Source organism: Orbicella faveolata, unplaced genomic scaffold (assembly GCF_042242905.1).
Source record: "Orbicella faveolata isolate gen_17 unplaced genomic scaffold, um_ofav_v1 contig_34, whole genome shotgun sequence".
In the NCBI taxonomy this organism is placed as follows: domain Eukaryota; kingdom Metazoa; phylum Cnidaria; class Anthozoa; order Scleractinia; family Merulinidae; genus Orbicella; species Orbicella faveolata.
Window position 1 is genome coordinate 23,614,886 of NW_028301563.1, and position 22,615 is coordinate 23,637,500.

A 22,615-nucleotide genomic window follows, 5' to 3' on the forward strand; every position below is an offset into this window, starting at 1 on the left:
GAACGCTGCTTATTGAAAACTGTAAACAAGGAGATCCCATCCTCGGATTCTCTGTAAACTTTGCCCAACTCCGCTTGGGTCTTTGAGGATGGGTCAATCACACTACAAGCTTGAAGCAGCGACATATTTTTCCTTTGTACCGGCCGGGTTTCTTCGATCCGTCAACTGGTAATTTCAACTATCTCGTGTCCAATCGGGAGTTTGTTTGTTTGTTTGTTTTCGCTCGTTTACAGCGAAGCTGTTTCTCTTTCTTTGTCTTGCAGGTCATTGTCATGAAGTTCGACGTTGTTTTTCTCACTGTTCGAAATCCACAGAAAGCGCGCGCTCATTTTTGTTCTCTGTATTGAACTGGAACTAGCTTGAAAGTGAGGCTAATGCGGGGAGTCTTTTCAAATGCAAATGACATTAAAGGAGCAGTCACAGTATTTTGACTAATTGTTGGCCACGTACAAAATTACATTTAAATTGAACGAAACCTGAAAATAGTTTACTAAGATAGAAAAACACCAAAGAGATAACAATAAACCATAAAGGAAAAAAAGGATGGTTAAGGAAAAGATTAACACGTAGTACAAACGAAGAACTTGAAAAATTTAGGCTAAACTTTTCAAAATGCGCAAACTGTAAGATAGCTTCTTTAATCTCCTTTCAATGATATTCCCCTCCATGAGCCACCATTACAAGCTAGTTCCAGTCCAGTATCGAGTATAGGAACATGGCTTGATCAAAAACTGTCTGCCTATGCGTATAGAAAATGAAGCGTGATGTAGCAGCTCTCGTAAGATCTCTCATGAATGGCTTGATACCCTTTGAGAGAACAATACAAGAAACAACAGAAACAATGCCTCAAGCCCCAAAACAATAACAGCCTCTAACAATGAAGAGAATTACAAGCTTACGAAAGCTGCTACACTTCTGAAAATGAAATGCAAGGCGGGGGGGGGGGGGGAGGGGGGGCAGGTGGAGTGTAGCTAACCTGCGGTAACCTAACAATGACTTAGGTTAACCATTTACCCAAAAATGGAAAGATTAATTTTGTCTCCCCGAACGAAAATTTTCTCGGGAAAACGGGATTTCTTGAAAGGTAGACCAAAACTCCCAAAAGGAATTTCCGAATGGAAAATGTGCGCTCCATTGGCTAGTTTTTACTAGTTCCAGGCCTTTTGGCTTGGGTCGTCTTTGATCCTATCTTCCGGGAAAAAGTCGTGGAAATGGAACGAGCGCATCCCCGTGGAAATTACCATTCGGGATTGGACGTGTTTCATTTACTACAACTGTCGACCAAGCGGTTTTTACGAGTAAATGGTTAACAACCTCAGCCTATCTCAGGATAACTTAATCAACACACACACAATGAGATGATGAGACTTTATTTCCATATCAGTCGTTTTAAAGCATTGCTTCTAACCTACACAGTGAAAGGTGATGTAGTCAATCTTGAGGTTTAAAACGCCACAGCTCTCCGTTGCTAACATTCACGGACACCCCGCCAAGCGTATGTTTTTGACAATCATACTACGGCGAAAACACTGCAAGTCTTTGCAAACGACTTTCTAGACTTGAAAACAAATTGCTAGATTATCAGATCCCAGTATCGAACTACACGCCTGGCCAAAAGTCCTTGCGACACTTGACAAAATGCCGTGACGCATTATTTTGAAGTGGGAAGTCATTATTTAATTTACCGACCCCCCCCCCCCCCTCCCCCCAAAGGAATGTTGGAATAGTGAGTCTACCTTGACCATATCTGAGCAAAAGTGCGAAGTGTCTCAAGACTTTTGACCAGGGGTCCGTTTCTCGAAAGTCTCGGAAATTTTTCGGGTCCGCAAAGCCATTTTTAGTTAATCGGTATTTAAAGACAGAGAGGTGTATACGCCTGAAATTTCTTGCATGAAGAGAACCTCTATTTATAATAAGTATACGTGCATAAAACAGCTTTAAAGTCATAAGGTTTGAGATTTTGCCAAGGCTTTTCGGGACCTTCAAGAAACGGGCCCCAGGACCGCGTTGTTTTAAACGTGGATAACACTATCCACTGGATAAATCACTATCCAGCGGATAGCGTGGTTTGTTTTGTCAACACTTAGCCACTAGATAGCGATTTAATTGCTGGATAGCGTTATCCACCCTTCGAAAACTGGGGCCAGGATTGTACATCCACTGATGGCTAAACGTTTCAAGCTCGTCGATCGTTCGTTACAAACCTCTGTCTACCCTTTGTTAACGATTCCTGTTCCTTAAAATTTATAATTTCCACTTCAGCATTTTACTACCTTGGAACCATTATTTTGACGTTTTCGCCAATTTGAATATTGTGCCACCGCAAAAGAAATACAGCTCGCTTAACGAACACACCGTTTAGTCATCAACTGAAAGTCGTTACAAATTAACACAATTTTGTGACTTCAAGAAACTTGATAGACTACATACTCCTGAAGCCTAGGTTAACCCAGGTTTTGCACAGACGTGAAATTCACTATTATGAGTTAAATAATGATAATTTCTATTGCATTACTGTCTTTACCCCAGAATAGAACCCGCATTAAGTCTTAACTCTGCCTAAATATTAATTTGATTTTCCAACGAGCCAAGCCCGTACAAAGCGCTAAAAAGACATCTGATAAACCTCTGCTAATCATCCTAGCTCTTTCATCATTTTTTTTTTTTTGAATTTACACTTAGCCCTTTGAGAAAAAATAGGAGAACAAAAATAGTGCTTTTGAACAATGTTAGTTATAAATTAAAATTTTCCATGGGAATTCTTAAAACCTAAATAAACCAAACAGCCGCTTTCCCAACTGAAGGCCTTCAAAATATTTAATACATACCCTGCATTATAAATAAATATTTTCATTTATATACAAACAACTAAACAGTTTATACTATAATTTTCTTTTGGCATTTGTGTCTATGCACTGCTATTTCAATTTTTAAAATTAATTACGTAACCAAAATGATTCATTCCATAAGTAGATCTAACTAAACATCTCTTCAAGAATCGTTGTTCTTACTTCTCAAAAGTAACCCTGTGTCATGTAAAATTAAAAAATGTACACCAGTCAGCCTTGCACTTCTAAGGCCAAGTAATAATATTTTACCAACTTTATCTATTAGTCCCTTGGATAACAATGGACACAAACTTAACTAACTATAATTTAAAAGTAAATTGTTTTTTCTTTTTTTTCTGTCAAAGTCACCAGGACTTATAACTGACTAATACTATCATAGCCAAGAATAATAAACACGTAATTACTGGTCCCGGGGGAAACTGTTGGTTTTGTTTTCCCGAGAATCTCGGTTTCTTAAGACAAAGTCGATGGAAACATCGAGATTAGAGGGAAACCAGAACTAAATGTTTCCCAAGGGACCAGTAATTAAGTGTTTTGTTATACAGCTGGAGTTAAGTGTAAAGAATTGAGCAAGAAGCCAAAGTAACCTTTGGTTAGTGGGAGAGCAGGCAACAATGGGCTTTTTTCGATATATTAAAATTCAGCTTGACAGTGAGGCCTTGAGGAAAAACACAAAGGAAATGAATAAACATGGTCATTCAATTCCCTTTGTTTGTGTCCTTTAAGCCTCACTGCCAAGCTGAATTTTAATGTATCGAAAACGGTCTCTTGCATAATTGTTGCCTGCCGGGGCGATATTTATCAACTAATAAATCAACTAATAAGAGCACGTGTTAGATTCAAAACTCCAGGTATATAACATTAATAAATATCAAGTAATTTATTTTCTATATGGTTGAAACGACTTTCATATGCATTTCACAAAACCCAGCAACTTAAACAATAAATACTGCTTAAGATAGTGGCATCTTCTGCAGGAGTTAATATAAAGACATTGAAATGCTGAGAAATAAATATTCTATTCACGAACAGGACAGTGAAGTAAAATGGAGACAAACTTAAGTCTGACAACAGCAGGGGAAAAATTTCAATACAAATGCAAGTTCTGAATACTCAAATAAATACATACGATACCTCTTGTTTCGAGGAGTTTGAAGCACCCTTCCCACCCATCCCATCCCATCCCTTCCTTCTCCCTCCCCTCCCATGTCAGCCTGTCTTCACTTATTCACTGGGGACCAATACTTGTTACCGTGGAGGACTGGTGTCGTTTGTCTCTGTAAGAGAAGTCTGTGTTCTCTTCAGTGAGCTGGTAAGTAGACAACTGGTAAGGAATACCAGTGACTGGGACTACAATCTGTTGCTGTGACGACTCTTTCCTGTATGAAACAAAACAAACAAAAGCAAAGTTCATCATGCACCAGGGATGCAAATAGTTTTTTTCTATTGAATGGGCACATGTCCTTCTAAGACCCAATCTTGGTCAGACAAAACAAATTGTGGTCAGACATCACCAAAAAGAGTAAGATTTACTCGCGGTAGATTTTTATTCATCCTTACGATAAAATGATTTACGACAAAAAAATTTTCCGGACATCATGTCTGACCACAGTTGGGATTTAGTCGGACATGAGCAAATTTTGGTTGATGACTGACTGTTATTTGCAGTCCTGTGCACTCAGATGTCACATGCCAAAACCACTCAGAGTTGAGCCTGGGTGCAAGATTAATCCCGCATGTAAGTACCTACTGGTTTACGAACCTGCTGGCAGAGATGTGCCATTTTAATACCCAAAAATATAAGGACCTATTTAGCCAAGCAAGATCAAGCAAGTTGTCATACAATGTATGTGGGTTACAGTTAAGCGATGATAAAAATTTTAACCAAGGAGTGTGACTTTGATTGCAAATTTATATTACAAGATTTACATATTACATTTGTGAATGGATACTGTTTATTTAAAGATCAAACGACAGTTTTTTTGTTTTTTTTCAATAAGCTAATGAAATTGGTATGTCCGTTAATGCCTCTTCATCTTCCCTTGTGCTCCACATTTACACACAGTTCCTTATTGTGACACTATATATTATATATTTCCGGAGCTCACATGTTGCTGAAAAAGTTTCTGATCCACTGATCGCAACAAAAATTTCGCTCGGAGATGTGTAAACCCAAAAAAAACATACAGTCGAACCACCAATTGTGACCACCTCTCGTCAACCACCTCTCCTCAGCGACCAGATTTCCAAAATACCAAAAGTTTCCCAGTCAAATCACTATTTGGAACTGCTTGTAAGCATCCACCTCTCGTAATCGACCGCGACCACTTTTAGAGCCAAAAGTTTGCAATTTTCTTTAAATTTGTTTTTAACTTCCCATAAGCGACCATTGATAAAAAAATAGAGCCAAAATTGGATAATAAGGTGTTGTAATATCATCGCATTCCTTGGTAGTACAAAAGACGGAAATTTCATTGGGAAGTACCGGATTTTTTTTCTTGAAATTGATTTTTTACATGACTTAGTAAAAACATTTAAAGATTTAAAGGAAAATGCACATACACTGTATTCTATCAGTCATAAAAGAGATGACCTTTCAAAAATGTCTTATACCGGTAATTACAGAAAATTAGAACTGATTTACTGTTCACTCAAGAACAGTTAACAGTTAACATGTAAATCACCAGCAATATAATAGGGCTGTCAAACTTAAAGCTAGCAATCCAATCCTTATTAGTTGATGTTCAGATCCCCCTAATGATTACACAACATTTAAGATTCACTTTGTAACTATCGTGAGACTTGCACCTTTCATCTTATTAGATAGGTTAACTGAGTAAGCTTATTAAAGATTTTTGTGGTCACTACAAGTCATAACATGGGTTAGGTGAGCGTTGTCTCTGCAATTACCATATGCTAATGAGGCACAATTTTGATCAAATATGGTCCAAGCTCTTGTAAGTGACCACCTCCCGTAAGCGGCCACATAGGCTTGACATTTTGGGTAGTCACTTGCGGGAGGTTCGACTGTATTTCTTCAAGACCTAAAAAAATCTGTCACAGGTCTCTTAACCCATAAAATACCGAGGGTATAAATTTTCAACCCAAAAAAGATGTTGGACCCTCTTCCCTTCCCCGGTCATGTATACTGCAAGTACCCCCCCCCCCCCCTCCAATTAATAACATACTTAGCCAGAATTGCAAATAACTACCCCAAAATACAAGAACCTACATGTAGTTTGCCAGACCTCCAAAAATGTCTACAGGTTCTTACATGGGAATTTTACTGTGTTTTAGCTGGCAAAAGCTGCCAAACAGACTACAAGCACAGAAACAAAATAGGAATAGGTAACAAAATAAACTCTTTCTTAACAAACACTTCTCTTGTTTTTGTCCATCTTAAAAAGATGAAACGTTCCAGTGGCAGGGCTGTCATTAAGTTTTGAGTCAACTGTAGCCTTGCATGATCATCCCACCCGTAACAAACTTGTTATCTTTTAGGTGAATTGTATCAACTACAGTCCAGTTCACCTGTGACATCAAGGGCCCATCAAACATACTCTGCCGTAGCAGGTGTTACGGGTTACAGCCCTTAAGGACAGCTCTGTAGAGGGGTACATTCTGAGACTGACCACTAGACACCAATTTCAGGCTGTGGAAGGCTTTACATTAGGGATATTACAGATTTTTTCAACAACAACCACAAGGCAAACTTAAAATATGCTGCACACAAAGTATTACCTACCTTGTCAGCTTGTCCCACAAAGACTGGACCCATTTGGAAAACACAAACTCAGAAGCGACTCCTGCAACAACAAGAAATATTACAACTTCATTTACTTGTTTGCCAATAATCAGTCATTGTACTTGATTATCACTTTGTCAGCCAGCAAGTTGGGACATCTTGCACATGATTATTTTGTAAGGTTATCAGATGAAAGAAAAATGGATGTAACAAGTTTTCACAAACTAAATGACAAAACTCAAGTTACTCTTACTAGTTTTATTGTCAGAGAAACTTGCCTATTTTTCTGTGAACAATGGAATCAGTTGGACTTGGTTTTCATAGAATCATCTCAAAACGCTGTGAGGTTAACCCATTTACCCTGTATGAGTGGAGAGAGGGGTGGACAGCCTATGGGAAGAGCCTCCACACTCAAGAAAATGCTAACACTCAAGAGAACACACACTACAATGCACTTCGGTCCCAGAGCACATGGAATCCTACTCCATCTGCATCTCAGACCGCAAACTGAGACTACTGCTAATTGTTGCTAACTCTGTATCTATCAAGTAACCTCCTTACCTTTTGACAGTCCTGGGTTGGCCTGACCAATATATATGTAGACTAATAATGCCACAGAAATGTTAGCCAGTGCATATCCCCAGTTAATAAGGAACATTATCAGCACACTGGCAAATGCCTGTAAAGTGAAATAAAATGAATTACAATCAAAAATAGGAAAGCCAGCTTAATTTCGAAAATCACCACAGCAGCCAATCTAGGGTCCGAAATTAACTTTTTTAGGCAGGCGCCAACTGGCTACTGAAATGTTTTTTTAGTCGCCATATGGGAAAATGTGGTCACCAAAAAGTGTCAATAAAATTTTTCCTTCGCAGCAAAACACAAACCAGAATTTTTGGTCACCACCGGCTTGCCGGCAAAATCAGATTTGCAATCGATGTCATCAGGAATCAAACCAATGCTCACGTCATCTTTTGACTACTTTGACAGATCTACATTTCCACCTTTTGACGCCCAGAGAATATCTAAATCTTCAAGTAATTTCTTTGCGGATGTTCCGTCTCCACTTTGTCATAAATTACAGAAAGATTTCAGAACATCTTTGGACACCACATCACCTGGATAAATATCCATGTCGAAAGAACGCATGGGGCCTGTTGTGCCCGCAATACGTATGTTATGGGAAACCGCTGAAAAACATGGCGGCATAGCTTCGCACTGATCGTAGCTGTGAAACGTTGTGGTAGATTTATAATAACAGGAAAATCAGTTTTATACTTCAAAAGCAGTGGAAAGGTAAAAAGTAAGTGACCAATTGACGGGTGGCTTTGAATTTTATTTTAATCGATTTGGCTGAAAATCACAGTCATTGTTTGTATAATTATCGTGGCATGAAATAGTAAATCACCCTCTGGCGACCAGTTGTGAAATTCTGGTAGCCGGTGCAAAATTTTTAGTTACATTGGTGACCGTGAAAGCGCAAATTCAGACCCTGCAACCTGTACTTTCATTAACTTCACATTCACAATTGCTTCTGAGTATGCAAAATAAGTGTGTTGAAAGTAAATGAAAACAAGGTTTAGTAGTGCTTGTAAATAGCAATCCCAATAACCATCAGCAAATTTTTTTTTCTTTGGGGGTGGGGGAATAAAGGGGCTATGCAGCAACGTCTTGTCATCTGGGATTTTTTATTTCTCTCTTTATTAACATGTAACGAAATCTTGATTTTCAAAGGTGGTGGGGGGGGGGGGGACTTCCTGCAAAGTACTCAATTTTTAATACTCACCCCTGCCAGTGACACCCATCTGTTACATAAATCTGAATAATAAGAAGATGGTTGTTTCTCTATCTCCCACTTGATCTGGTGTTCTTCGTTGTAATAGTCCTCCTTCTTTCTGTGTTCTGAATATGGGGAAAGACCGCTCATATTAGTGTACCGTAATAGACCTTGGTAATGTCACCATTTGCTAGTGCTACTGCATTAGAATTAGTACATAGACCCATCCCAGTTTATTAATTACCTGTATTAATCTGTACTTGAAAGGAATAGCAACCGTCAGTCATCTTTCATCCCTGGACTGAAGTCAAAGCCTTCTAAAAAAGCTAAAATCTGGTACAAAAGTCTTGGAATACTTCACCATTTGGCTAGCAAATGATGGCTCACCTCACCACCCCACCCCCAACTCTGTTAAAATACTGTAAACTACTGCTTATAAGCCCTGGGCTTATGTATGTACAACTTCATAAGGAATTTTGGATGGGCTTACATGTATAAATAGAGGGGCTTATATCCTATCCGTGAAGGTTTATAAGCAGAATAAAAATAAGCTTTAAAATGAGCTACAGCAGTGTTGATCCAAATACGTTTTTCGCATACTTTTTGTCGTTTTTCAAATCCTGCTTTGTTATTAAGCTTTAAAACATCTTAATATGTTGAATTCATTTCATTTTGAACTAGAGGGGGGGGGGGGGGGGGCTTGTAATTGGAAGTAGTATTTTGTTTACAGCAGATGGGCCTATAACCAGAGGGAGTTATAAATGGGAGGGCTTACAAGCAGCAGTTTATGGTATGCTTTTCCTGGGAAAACGGGGGGGGGGGGGGGGGGGGCTCTTCAAATGTTTATCAATGACTTCTCAACATACAATGTAATTGTATTTGTCACTGGGTGCTATCTTTTCAAGTGTCCCAAGGACTTTTGATTGCATTGCAGCCAGTGCCTCTGACAGACACAACACAGCTAAACCATGTAGACTCTCAATTTCAAAAGTTCTTACCTTTTCTTTCCTCATGGGTTCCTGCCTCATAGTACTTTGCGTCCTTTGTTTCTTCTTGTCTATTCTTTTCCTTGTTGCTTTCTTTCTCTATCAGGTTTGTTGTATCATCGTCTACATCACGGTCTCTTTCTACACCTGCATCTTCAGCTTGAACATCTACTTTTGTTTCTCCCATATTCTGTCCCATATCCAGAGGCGAGCTATAATCTGAAAAGCTATCATCTTTATTAACATTTTCCTTCTCTTGAGAATCGTCTTTCTCCATGGCATCTTGTTGGTTAAGTTCTCCAAAATCATGCTTCTCAAAAGTATCACTGCCATAACTCATCTTCTTTCCATTCCCTTTGTTTTCAGATGAGATCAATCGGGTCTCAGCTGACTTTTTCAAATCTTGAGGCTTTCGTTCGGCTAACTTCTGTTGCTGCCTTATGTCGTAACTCATAGCCAGCTTAAAGTAGGCATAGTCGATTGCAGCATATGTCAGAAGAAATGGCATGGTGACAATGGGTGCGAGAGCATTCAAGTTACCGATCATAATGAATGATATGGCAATGATGGCCACAAAAACTGCCGCTGCATAAGGCTCTTGGTTTGGACCACGCTGAAATGAGAAACAACAATGTGAACTGAGCACATGTTCATTGCCTTTCATACCTTATTCAATAATTCTCCATTTAATACGGCAAAAGACAAAGTACAAGACTGTGCAAATGCATTATACTGCACTACTCACTGGGACAACACATCACCATGCAACACTATTAACGATGGAATCACAACCCCCTCCCTTGGATATATCACCAACTCCACCCCTCCATGTCAGTAGTGCTCTGCACTGTTACTAAAAATAGATGACATCACGATCATAGCTAGGTCTCTGAATGATCCCCACACTGGGGGTCACAATTTCATAACATCACTAATAAGCAACCTTATTACAAAGCCCCCTTGTACGCATGTACAGCACTGCTCAAAAGTAAGTTACCACCTCTCCTCTCCTTTCTCGCGAGACGAGTCTCATTTCTCTCGAGTTGTTTCTCGTTTCTCGCAAGACGCGTCTGGTTTCTCTCAAGAATCACTGAAGCGTTTAGTATGGCATATATTACGTTGAGGAAGTCGGTTATGTGTAACGATTGCTGCTCTGCAGTTCGTTGTCAAATCAATGGGAGCGTCCAACATAAAATAGCTGCTAAATGCATGTGTAATTGTTTAGTGCAGCCGATGTTTGATTACACTCATACGGTATGGGACAGGCTGTCAATCAGATGCAGTAACAGCTTGAAAGCTCTACAAAACAGGGCTGCACACATAATACAAAAGAGGGCAATGACGGAAGAAGCTTTCACAATGTTAGGGTGGGTTTATTTGGAAACACGATGTTTTCAGGAAGAAACACACGTTTTCAGGAAGAAGTGCTGCATTTAGTTCGCTATCTCAGCGCTCACGATTTTATTTACCCAAAAATTTTATTTCACAAATTTGAAGAAGAAACAATGCTCTTTCAGACCAGATTAGTCGCTTTGGGAAAAGCCATGTACCAGAATGCCTTTAGCATTTGGAAATAGGCTAAATGTAGACTTCTTGTTAAGCTGTCTTGGGTTGTTAATTTAGAAAATTTGTCAAATATTTTACTTCTAATCAAATCGCGATCTACTTAGCTCTAAATATACAAGAAAAGAAGTACAAATATGACGTGCAATCAGTTTGTAATGAAGATTTTTACTTTTGAGTTTACGAGCCTCTGAATATGCCGCTCATTTTCGATCAATTTTGGCCGATTTGGGGCATCAAAACAAAAATATTGCGTAAAAAAATAATTTTTGATTTATCGAACTTAAAACAATAACTTAGTTTGTAACTAGTGCCCGTAGGGCTTCATTCCGGGCAAGTTTGAGGAAATTCGATTTTTTCACTATTTCCAAGTCTAGTTGATATTTAGGCGAAGCTGCTCTTAAAATTACGTCTAAGTGACTTAGTTCCTCCATATTTATCAGATTATTTTTTTAGAAATTGCACTATTCACACTTACAAGACAAGACAAAGGAATGACATTCATCTACCAAACCCTGAATTAATGCTAGGGAAAAACACATTTAGATTCAGGCATAGTTCTTTTTCATGATACCCATATCAGTAAAAGAAGCCACGTCACTTTCCATTTTTAAGAACTCTCTTAGTTTTCTACCAATATAATACTTAGATATACTTTGATTGTTCTCTTTTATTGTATTGATCTAGAAAAATTGTACTTCATAGATATGAAATTAGCTTTTTTATTCAACTTTTAAACTCCTTGTACATAACTTTGAGGTAATTTTAAATTCTGAATTTTTTATCATGTAGTCTTAATTTTACGCAGGACCCCTTTTTATACCTGTTGCAGCCTATGGCTGATGGGGCTAACCTGCCTAAATAAAGATGACTTGACTTGACTCGACACTGTATCAGCAGTAACAAAATCATTTACATTCATGTAAAATAAATATATACACCGAATGCAAATATGGCGTACCGCTCGGTTGGCGCCCAGGACGAGTCGCATGCAAGCAAGGCTAGACAGGCTTTGATGTTTTGTTTTGACAATGCCTTCCCAGAAAAGTCTTGGTTCTTTGTCAATCTGGTCTGTTTTTGTGTCGCCCTCCCTGTAAGTTGTTGTGTTCCTGAATGCCACCAGAAGGAATTGAAATCTTCCACAGCAGGAAAGTGTTTTTTCCTTTTGTTTCTGCAGTCGCCTCTCAGGGAAAACATACATGTATGAAGGTAAGTAGTTCACGATCGCCGAAGGAACTGTTAAAGTTTGTTCGTTCAGGCTGGAAGATCTTAGAAAATGTGTAAGCAACTGCATTTAGCTCCAAGTCGTTCTCATTTGGCTCAAAGCATTCACTGGATACAACGATGGGGGCAGTTGAAGTTCATTCGCTTGGTTATTACACTGTAGTATTTGTTTCGCGCGATTACGTGCAAGTGGACGCGAAGTCAACTTCTTCCTTTGGGTCATTCCATTTAATATCTGCACTTCCCCTATTGAGGTATTACTTGAAACCCCCCTCAGATATCATTTGTATCATTTTCCCCAATAAATGATATGTTGAAGACGTCTGAAGAGGTTTGCAAGTACGAAAATTAAAGTCGCAAAATTTCCGGGGGGTTTGGCCAATTTATCTAAATCCAAGGGGGTACCCTCTCAATAAATGATATCTGAGGGGGGTTTCAAGTAATACCTCAATAGGGGTAGTGCGGATATTAAATGGAATGGCCCTTTGAGAAAAAGGATGTTTTTCAAGAGGAGCTTTTCTTTACTTTGGGTAAGATACTGGCCATGTAAATCGTGTTGGAACACCACCAGACACCACATAATCTCGTCATTTAAACAATTTTTCTACGTTCTTCTAATGTGAAATGCAGCGAATAAACTTTAGTTCCTGCGGCGATCATAAACTTCTCTCCTTCGTCTCAACGAATTGCATTGACCCACTATTTTCCCTAAGCTTAAGAGGTGAACGGTGGAAAATTTATATCCCTTCTTGTGGCATTTAGAAACACAGCAGCTCGTAGCCACAGCTAAATAAGACCGACCAGATCGATGACGAAGCAAGACTTTTCTGGGGAAGCATACTCAAAACAAAACATCAAAGCCTGACTAGCCTCGCTTTCATGCAACTCGTCCCGGGTGCCGACCGAGTGGTCCACCATATTTGCGTTCGGTGTATTTACCTATGTTCCTGTGTCTTTTTGATCTGTTCAGAAAGGATTTGAATAGAAGCAAAGGCAACTCATGTTGTTTGTCTGCCACTTTGTAAATGTGGCGCTGCGATTATGTCTCGAGTTATCATTATCATCATTAACTTTTAACTCAGTCTCATCGGAGGAGAGATTCTCAGGTTAATATGAAAACTCGAGACGTAATCAGAGCGTCACATTTACAAAGCAGCAGACAATATGATATTTGGAATGTTAGCTGCCTTCGCTTCTAGTCAAATCCCTTCTAATTTGCTCAAAAAGACCCAGGAGCACAGGTAAATAACAGTACATTTATTTTACAGGAATGTTAATGATTACGTTATTGCTGATACAGTGTTCAGGTACCCTGTTGTTAAGGTTACTTTCCATCTTCAGGGGTGTCCTTCGGGAAGAAATTCGTACACATGCCACTTTTAATACAACCCAATGAAGTTTACGATAAAAATACAATTTAAGCGAGGTTTTATTTTAAGAAGGTTCAGGAGCCGGTTAGGTGTAAAACGACCGAATGACTGCACAGTCTTATTCACAAGGCATCAATCAACAAAAGTGTGTCAGGCTCTTTGGATATGCTGATTGGTTGTCTAGATATCCGCATCTAAAGTTGGAGTAGCCAAAAATATGCGAGATGTGTTGCATAAATGGAAGCCACGGGAAAAATATGTTAAATGTTGAAATTTCCCAACAAACTTTCATTTGTCATTGTCCCTGGAATGTTTTGGCGAAATTTCACGAAATTTCAATTCTGTATACCCCATAAATTCACTCAAAGTTGATGTATTCCTCTCAGAATCAAATGTGAGACTTTAGTGGGTGTCGATAAAACCAGGAAGATGGAGAAAAATATATACAATGTAAATTAGATAAAGGATTAACCTAGTATGCAAAAAAAGAAAAGAAAAAGAAAAAAATGAGTGAAGCTGTCGAGAGGTGAATTGCTGTACAAGCTGTATATCCCCGCTAATCCATTCCTGCCAGTTGTTCAGCATTAGTTTAATCACGTGACAATCCCTTATTTTACAGTGTGGCTGAAGAGGTCGATTACCACCACATACTCCCAGATACTGACTTTTAAAAGCAAACTCTAACCGAATGGAATAAAACTAAGCATAAGCTCACAAGTGCACATTGCAGAACCTATTTTTCTATGTAGCCTTAGGGAATTTTACAATGTGTTTTTAAATACTTCTTTCAACACTTACCCCTTTGCCCAGAGCTTTAATAAGAGGAACAACATTCTCCTTGCTGATACACTGCAGTACTCGGGGAGCTCCATACTGTGCTCCAAGGCAGGAGGACAAAGACGACACATACAGACCAAAGAGAAACAACACACCGACTAGCGACACCTTGGATGCTATCATGTAATCTGTGACCAGTGCATACCGCGTACAAACGGCTCCCAGTAAAACGGCAAACAAGATGTACAGCATCCCACTGTTTACAAATAGAAAGAGTGGTTAGTTCTATTTAAATGTAACTCCATAGTGTGGGTATGGATATTTACTGGAACTACTGTACAATACATTTTTTTGTCATCCCTAAGGGGTCTAAATAACACTGTAGAAAAACACAGCTACACATGTAAACAAAACAAACAAACAAACAAACAAAAACCTTTATTAACGTGTCTGGGGTATGTAGATGTGATGAATGCCATGTATATATGTACATGTGCTCATGTACAAGGCTGAAGGAGTTCATTAAAGCGTCAAAAACTTTACAGTCAAACCAAGTGAGGCATACATGTACACCTCAAGATTACATTTCGTTTACTGAATTGATTATTTGAATAATGAACCCGCTAGTTGTTTCCAGAATGCAATAATGAATTGATTATTGGAAAATAGAACCCACTAGGTGTTCCAAGAATACAGCTAATGGGTTTAATGTTCAAAAAAATCAATTTAATATTGGTTTTTGAAATGACTAGCGAGTTCAATATTCAAATAATCAATTTATTATTGCATTCTTGAAACAATTAGTGATTTCAATATTCAAATAATAAATTCATCAATGTAATCGCGAGGGGTACACTTCACTTGGTTTGACTATAAAGTGTCCTAAAGTGTATGTACACACAGGATTTGACACTTTTAAGTCACAGCTTGCAGGGCTGTCAATAAGGGCCGTAACCCGTAACATCTTTTACAGCTGAGTATATTTGATGGACCCTTGATGTTACAGGTGAACAGGCATGTAGTTGATACAGTTCACCCATAAAGTAAAAAGTTTGCTACGGATGTGAAGATCAAGGCTACATGTACAGGTGAATTGAAATTTAACAACAGCCCTGGCTTGTATATCATTTTCATCGCAAGTGACACACATCACTGAGTGTTTTTCCGCTCATTTCTACTTGTACATGAACATGTATGGTAGATGTCTCTAACCTGAAGCCTAACGCTGCAAGTGTTCCAGCAGGAATGTTACTTGAAGGATCTTTCAGATCACCACTCATGTTAATTCCTGCTAACACTCCTGTGGCACTGGGGAAGAACACACCAAACACAGAGAAGAAGTTCTGACCGTCAGAGAACTTGGGCGGGGCATTGTTTTCCATATTTTCAGACCTGTAACCTGTGAAACCAGCCGCTAAAAGGACAACAAACACATCAAACTGACTTGCGATAAAATTTTCACTTAATCAACCAACCTGAAGATACATGTACACTGTGCATGATCACTGACAGATAGGGTGCATTTCATTCATTTATCTGTACAACATTGTGCTGCCATGAAGAAGTAAATAGTAACAACAATAACAAAGTAACAATGATCTTAATTGGTGTTTCCAAAACAGTTTCCGTAAATTGAACATCCACCTGTTTAACACTGAGCACAGCAGTGTGTATGAGACACATTTCTTTCATATCCATGTGCCACTTGCCCAGGCTTGTACTTACCATAGTCTGTATGAGCAAAAGTGCCCACCAAGAAATCCAAAACAGATAGCATAAGTATAGCAAGTAGCAGCAGCTGCAGTTTGACAACCCATTTGACGCCAGCAAGAACTACAACCAACAAGATTAACGATGTAACAAGACCAATGACACGCACTGCCCATGGACTGTCCCACCCTGTGGTCTCTGCCATGGACTCACCAAACCCAGCACAGAATAATGAAATGCTTACAGCCTGGAGGGAAAGAAAACGAATAGAATTGCCACAAGTGTTTGAGTGTTAATGAAAGAGCTATCATAAAAGTATTTCATATTTCATAATAAAGATAGCCTGACTCTATATCATGAGGTGAACAATCCAACATTTATTTATCTGTCTGACTAATATATATTATATAATATACAGCGTGAGGTCTGTACTGGACCACCTTGCTCTTGAGACAAGTAGCTCTCAAATTTTGCTCGCCCTGGGCAAGTCTTTGCTCTTTCAATGTTTAGTTAGCAAATGACTCCCCTGATCACTTGCCATAGGCCCTTTGCAGCTGGGGTCATGCGACCAAATGTTTCCTAGAAAAGGTTTACATTATGGGCTATAACTTAAAGAATGCCAGAAATGGAAAGAGCGCATCGAAAATACCAAAATGGCAAAGTTAGAGACCCCCGGAATTAAAGAGTAAGTTTAAACGACAGGTTGAATTTTCAGAAAATTTAGAAGATTTGTACGTAAAATGTTTGAAACTTTTTCCATACAAATCTTCTTATTCTTTTAAAAATTCAGACCATCATAAAATCTCCTTCTTTAATGATGGGGGACGATATTTTCGACATGCTTTTTCCACTTGTGGCATTCATTAAGTTATAGCCCATAATTCTATGAAAAATAGGTCAAGTTATGGCTATAAGGGCTGCCAACCCGTCTTGGTCTAGGAGAATATGGAATCCTGGTGCATGTACATATCAAGACACCGCTGACAACTACGGGAATGCAGGCGCTCTTTGTTTTAACTCCATTAAATTGCATTTAACTGCATTAAAAAGAAATAGTTTTAAATAATTATGATATTTAACATATTAAATGTCTTTTTAAACGAGATAAGAAACCTTAACATACCATTCCAAATGAGTAAAGGATTCCTACAGTGCCTCCACTCCGCTGACCGAGAACATGAGCTAACAAGAAGTACACACCACCGCTTTCCACATGGCATCTTTCACAAACACCAATAGCAGACAACGCAGGTGCCAGGGCAACCAACAGAGTTAACACAATAATCAAGAGTGACAATCCAATACCAGCATTACCCTGCAGTCAATAAACAGTCAGTTAACACAGCATTGACTTCCCTGTAAAGTGATTGATTTTACCATATCAAATCATATCAATGTTACAGGATACATGAACTGACGTACCACCATCCATCCTGTTCTGAGAAATATGACAACGCCAAAGATGTTCAGCATACATGATGTAAAAACACCTGTGAACATGACAGGCAAATGTTAAAACTAATCCTATAATTCATCTGTTCAGAAACTGACTTTATTCTTAAATAGGGAACAATAATAAGATTTACATAGCATTGTAGGGCTCAATCTATTAATCTCCCAGAAATTCATGTAATCTAGAATAATTACTGATTTATTCATTTATTATCAAAATGGGTCAAGCAAATTTTATGAAAAATTTGGTAAATACAATGTGGAAGGGCTCAAATAAAGAGTTGTCCAGTAATCCAGGACAATTAGATTTTCCTGCTGGGCAAGTTACTTTTAGTTTCATTCTCCCATGCCTGATGGGCAAGGACCCAGGCAAGTCATCTGTCAACTAAAATTAAGCAAAATTTGACAGCTGCTTGTCTGAAATGCAAGGGTAAGCTGGTTTATTTTAGCCCTGTGTATGTAAATATGTGTACACACAAGGCTCAACATCTTTCAGCAGATAGTGTAAATGCTGGACTGGAAGGCATTTTGACTTGCAAAACAGTTTTAATATCAGCGATGGTTAAGTGGGGTATTTAATATTGTTTGCTTGTGATTTACCACTAACATAGTTTAATTTACAAGTACAGTGTACATACATAGAGTAACCTCTGGTAAACAACCACCTAAAGCATCATTCTCCAGGCACGTAACTAAGGGGGGTCCTGGGGTGCCCAACTGACCACCCTTTTGGAAGCCTTTTTTAAGCAAACAACCTACAACAGGTTTCGAATATGACATGACAATCTGGTGAGTTCCCTCACTTTGACACAGTATGACCCCTCCCCCTTTGAAAAATTCTGGCTACACCCCTGTTCTCTTACAAGTGGCCAGTCCATAGGAGACTGTTGTAATTTTGTGTCAATTGTTCAACCAACAACCAACTGAATGTAGTCACAATGGAAAGAAAAAAAGGTCTAATGTCAGAACAAAATTGTTTGGTACTTGTTTGGTATATATGAATGTGTTGGGGTGGTGAATGATATAGTATGTAGAGAAATTCTTGGGTCTCTGAAAACTTTCATCTGATCTCAACATCTTGCTTGCAAGCAAACTCTAAGTTGTCACAAAGTCTACAGTTGTTTAAGTCACAGTCTCAGATTTTCAAACAAGGGTTTTTGCGTCTCAGAGAGCCTTGGATTTTATTATTTGTTGCTCTTTCTGATATCTTGTTGTTGGTGCCCATAGTGATTGAGGCTGTGTCAGGAGGAGTGGTTGCTTACAAGAGGTTCAGCAAGCAAAATTTTTCTTAGTGCAGGTGGTGGTGGTATTAAGGAGTTCCACCAAAGTGCTGTAATCTAAATAGGATTACGAAAGATGATGGCTCACCATCCCATGTCCCAAACAACACTGGCTCCCTGACAAAGAAGTTTGCTTTCCACCATGGCTTTTCAGACACTTGATCTTCCTATTAAAACATCATAAGGAATAACAAACAGTTTGTAGTGAAAGGTCAGAGCTTGTCAACGTTGTTATTGTTGAAAAAGTGTCTGGTTTTTAAGGTATAGGGATTTTTTGTTCTCGTAAAAGCTTAAAAGGGCCATTAATTTCACTGATTACAACTGCACTTCCCCACCCCACCCAAAACCGGGGTCTTGCAAGCATTCTCACAAAGTTTTGGATTTACCATTCTATACCCTTGAATTGAGAGAATCTACATAATCAGCGCTATAATCCACTACATGACAATGCTTATTGAATTAATTGATGCAAATAAATGGCTAGATTAAGCTCAATTAAACGTATAAAGTTAAACGTTACTGAATTAGGTTTACCGGGTCGATAAAATACAAGAGTTCAAAAATCATTTCTAGGCGTATCTGCCTTTGAAACCTCATGCAACAAACGTTCTTTTGCATGTTCGGAGCAACGATACATCGGGAGTCAAGGTAAAAGAACAAATTATACAGCGAGATAAGACTTCATTGAGAGAGAGAATATAGTTGAAAGGAGAAGTTTTGTGATTGATCAACTCTTTCTTCTAGCCCTAAAACTCGCCTCAAATATAAGACAGTTTGATTCTTACTCCTTTCTCGTACCTGAACAATGTAAGCTTATGTTAATAATCAAAACAAAAAGCGATCTGAATAACTACCGGCACAATAATTCGGTCGTCGTCATACTTGTGTTGTATTCCTTAATTCAGTCTGTAAATGTCTTATTTTTGTCACACTACGTATAGAATGCTTCATGAGATAATAATATTGCTTGAGGTGAAGAAGCAAAGTGGCTGATGCACAGAAAGGCCTATCGAAATAAATTTATCAAATCACAAAGCGCGGGCAGTTTTACTCTCTCCGTCTCTCTCTCTGATTAACAATTCATCGACAAGAGAAATTCTCTTTGCAAGTAAGCCTAAGCTTAAGCTTAAGTTGAAGATTTTAACCCTGTGGAAAATCGTGACTGATAAACAAATCAGTCAAGCTTGAAATATTTGTGGTTCAAAGTGAGAAGATTCGTTATTTTGATTAGTATGAAAACCTGCTTTCCTGTGAGCAGAAAATCAAATCAAATTTGAAGCATTCTAATATGTTGGAAAGCAGCTGCCATACAATATACCACGCAAAATGTTCTTATACGCTTGAAATGTAAGAATCAAAACAAAAAAATTAAAAAAAGATTCCCGGTTCTACGATTGCTACCCATAAAAACCCATTAAGTTGCCTTGAAAATATGGTTGTAAATCGCTTTGTTGGTTAATATTAGCTTGGAGAAATTTCAAAATAATGACAACGTTTCATTTTCGAATACCGACCTACGAACACGAAAATTGAAATTGACAACCGCTCAAGTTTCCCTCATAATTCCCGCCATTTTTACCTGTTCCTCGTCAAAAAGATCTTTCACGTTAGGATTTCCAGTCGCTGTGCTCTTAGTAGCTTTGAACTCTGAAGACTGATCACGGTGTGATCGCGGAGGCGAAGGCTCTGTTCGACCAACAGGATCCAAACCAAACCTACTCCAATTTACATGTTCTTTGTTTTCCGTCATCTTCGCGTCTCTCGTGAAAGTCGGGCCCTCCAAAACGCTAATTCTAAGCAATCTAAAAGGCTAAGTTCGCCCATGAAGGGTAAAACCTCACTCACAAGGGCGAAAAGATCATATTTGCTATAAGCAGGGTCCATAAAAATTTTTTCGATTCAATAAGGAACTGTTGGCACACAAGCCGAAATACGCATGACATTGATTTGAGTGCGTTTGACTGACAGCTTGCGGTAGTCAATGACAACTTCGTAAAATGTGTTTTTCCCTGTTTTTATACGTCACAATACACCTGCCATTTGCACAAAGGGTTTTCGGTGTACATTTTGTCCTTTCTGTGCAAATAAAGCGTCAGTCGAAAGGGATTTAATAGAAACAGAGCATCCAAATAATTGCCAATGCGATACTCCTTGGTGAATTTCCTGCATAAAATTTGAGGCTAAAACCAGACTAAAGGTTTTATCATATTCGCTTATTTCATGTAAATCTCAAAATATGGTTATTGAGCCTCAGTGAAGCCTGAACAAAGAATAAATAAAAGACCAAGAAAATACCATTCAAACTCGGTTTATTCTGTGAAAAATATCACTCACCGGTAATTGCAATACAATATTATTGTAAAATTTTCGTAGCAGTAAGATTGAAATCAAACATTTAAAAAAGACGACACACCGTTAAAATTTGTAAGACATGTTTCGGATACATGTTTCGGATACTGAGTATCCGAAGCACGTCTTACAAATTTAAACGGTGTGTCGGTTTGATTTCAATATTATGGTAAAAAGAAAACATAAAACGAAACATAAGAGGTTTATTTAACCCTTTCGAGGACATTCGCTAATTATATTCACAATAAAAGCTATGATATTCAATTCCACCCCAACAGGCTAAATATTCTAAACTGCTCGACGGCTTGTAACCATTTGTGGCTGGAGAGTCATCTACGGTAGGATGAAAACTGCTGGAATAAAACATCATCCTGCGTCACATCTCGTCGGTTTGACTTTAGTTACAAAGTTCAGGATCTTTCGCTTTGTTTCTTCGTAGTCTTCAGAACAAATCCATTACAGTGTGATTTGGGAGTAAACTCCCTACTACTGTATTCTTTGTTACCGATAAGCTCTATAGCGAGGTCGTGACAGTGTACCTTTGATATCATGTTTTCACTGTAACAAACGGAGTCACAGTTACACTGAACAATTTTTCTGGGAACTTGTTTCGCAAGTTCGTTGCGAAAACGTTGCCTAATGAATAACACCCTTGAGATAAACATTTCTCGAACGTTTTTGTTCTAGTAATCTTTGCGAAAACTTGGTTCTACGTTGTGCGACAGTTGCTGCATGGAAAATGTTTATATCCAGGCAGTGTCACGCACATCAGTTAATTTTGTGCAGTTTTCTTAGCTACAATAAAAACTGGCTAATATAACAGGGCGTTAATCTCACGGTATTTTAAGTTATCTTGGCCACATACAAAATTACCTTTCAATGGTAGGAAACCTGAAAATAACAGTTTTAAGCCTTGGTCAAAAGGCGCATGATAGTCGGTGATGGTTGAATGATTGTCCTCAAATTTTCACCGACTATCATCAACTACCATCAACTATCATGCACCGTTTGACCAAGGCTTAATAAGATAGAAAAACACCAAAGACATAATGATAAACCATAAAAGAACAAGGATGGCTAAGGAAGGAGAAGATTGACACGGATAACAAACGAATTTGAAAAATTGAGGCTAAAATTTTCAATATGCGCAAACCGAGACTGAGCTCTTTTAAGTTTTGAAGTAAGAATGACTTGTCTCCAGACTTTAATTGTAGAGCTAGTCGCTTGTAAATTTGTGCTCAATAGCACGCAAGGTTGCCAAAAAAAAAAAAACGTGCATTCCAAACATTTGCGCTCACACTCAGCATTCAACGGCACTTGAAGTCTACTTGGGTTCAAGTGCACTTAAAGGAGCTAGGTCACAGTTTGTACATCTTGAAAAGTTAAGCCTAAATTTTTCGAGTTCGTCGTTTGTAATCCGTGTTAATCCTCTCCATCCTTAACCATCCTCGTTCCTTTATGGTTTATTATTTTCTCTTTCGTGTTTTTCTATCTTAGTAGACAACTATTTTCAGGTTTCCTTCAATTTAAAGG

The 22,615-nt window shown here is 38.5% G+C and overlaps 2 protein-coding genes across 2 annotated transcripts in view; both read right to left on the reverse strand.

Moving 5' to 3' along the window:
- Window positions 1–1,354: 1,354 nt before the first annotated feature.
- LOC110050484 (solute carrier family 12 member 8-like) lies at window positions 1,355–20,672 on the reverse strand. The gene is made up of 12 exons (XM_089299093.1): window positions 20,313–20,672; window positions 18,822–18,900; window positions 17,424–17,491; window positions 17,125–17,316; window positions 16,017–16,248; window positions 15,504–15,705; window positions 14,313–14,547; window positions 9,370–9,970; window positions 8,381–8,496; window positions 7,156–7,273; window positions 6,595–6,655; window positions 1,355–4,228 (listed from the first exon to the last, which is right to left on the reverse strand). The coding sequence occupies exons 1-12, from the start codon at window positions 20,481–20,483 to the stop codon at window positions 4,078–4,080; spliced, it is 2,226 nt and encodes a 741-aa protein (XP_089155219.1). The 5' UTR covers window positions 20,484–20,672; the 3' UTR covers window positions 1,355–4,077.
- Window positions 20,673–21,025: 353 nt separating this feature from the next.
- Window positions 21,026–22,615, reverse strand: part of LOC110050480 (very-long-chain (3R)-3-hydroxyacyl-CoA dehydratase 2-like) — a 12,310-nt gene continuing 10,720 nt past the window's right edge. Inside the window, exon 8 of the mRNA XM_089299094.1 lies at window positions 21,026–22,615. This exon is cut by the window's right edge and continues 734 nt beyond it. The gene's annotated coding sequence lies outside the window, so the exon portion shown is untranslated.

What these genes read in the sequence shown, in the direction of transcription:
- LOC110050484 (XM_089299093.1), bottom strand. Translation starts at nt 20,483, where the DNA reads ATGACGGAAAACAAAGAACATGTAAATTGGAGTAGGTTTGGTTTGGAT. An exon ending in TCCTTTACTCATTTGGAATG is followed by an intron (nt 16,249 to 17,124) that starts GTATGTTAAGGT and finishes CTTTCCCTCCAG; the next exon opens with GCTGTAAGCATTTCATTATT. An exon ending in AACCCATGAGGAAAGAAAAG is followed by an intron (nt 8,497 to 9,369) that starts GTAAGAACTTTT and finishes CCCCATATTCAG; the next exon opens with AACACAGAAAGAAGGAGGAC.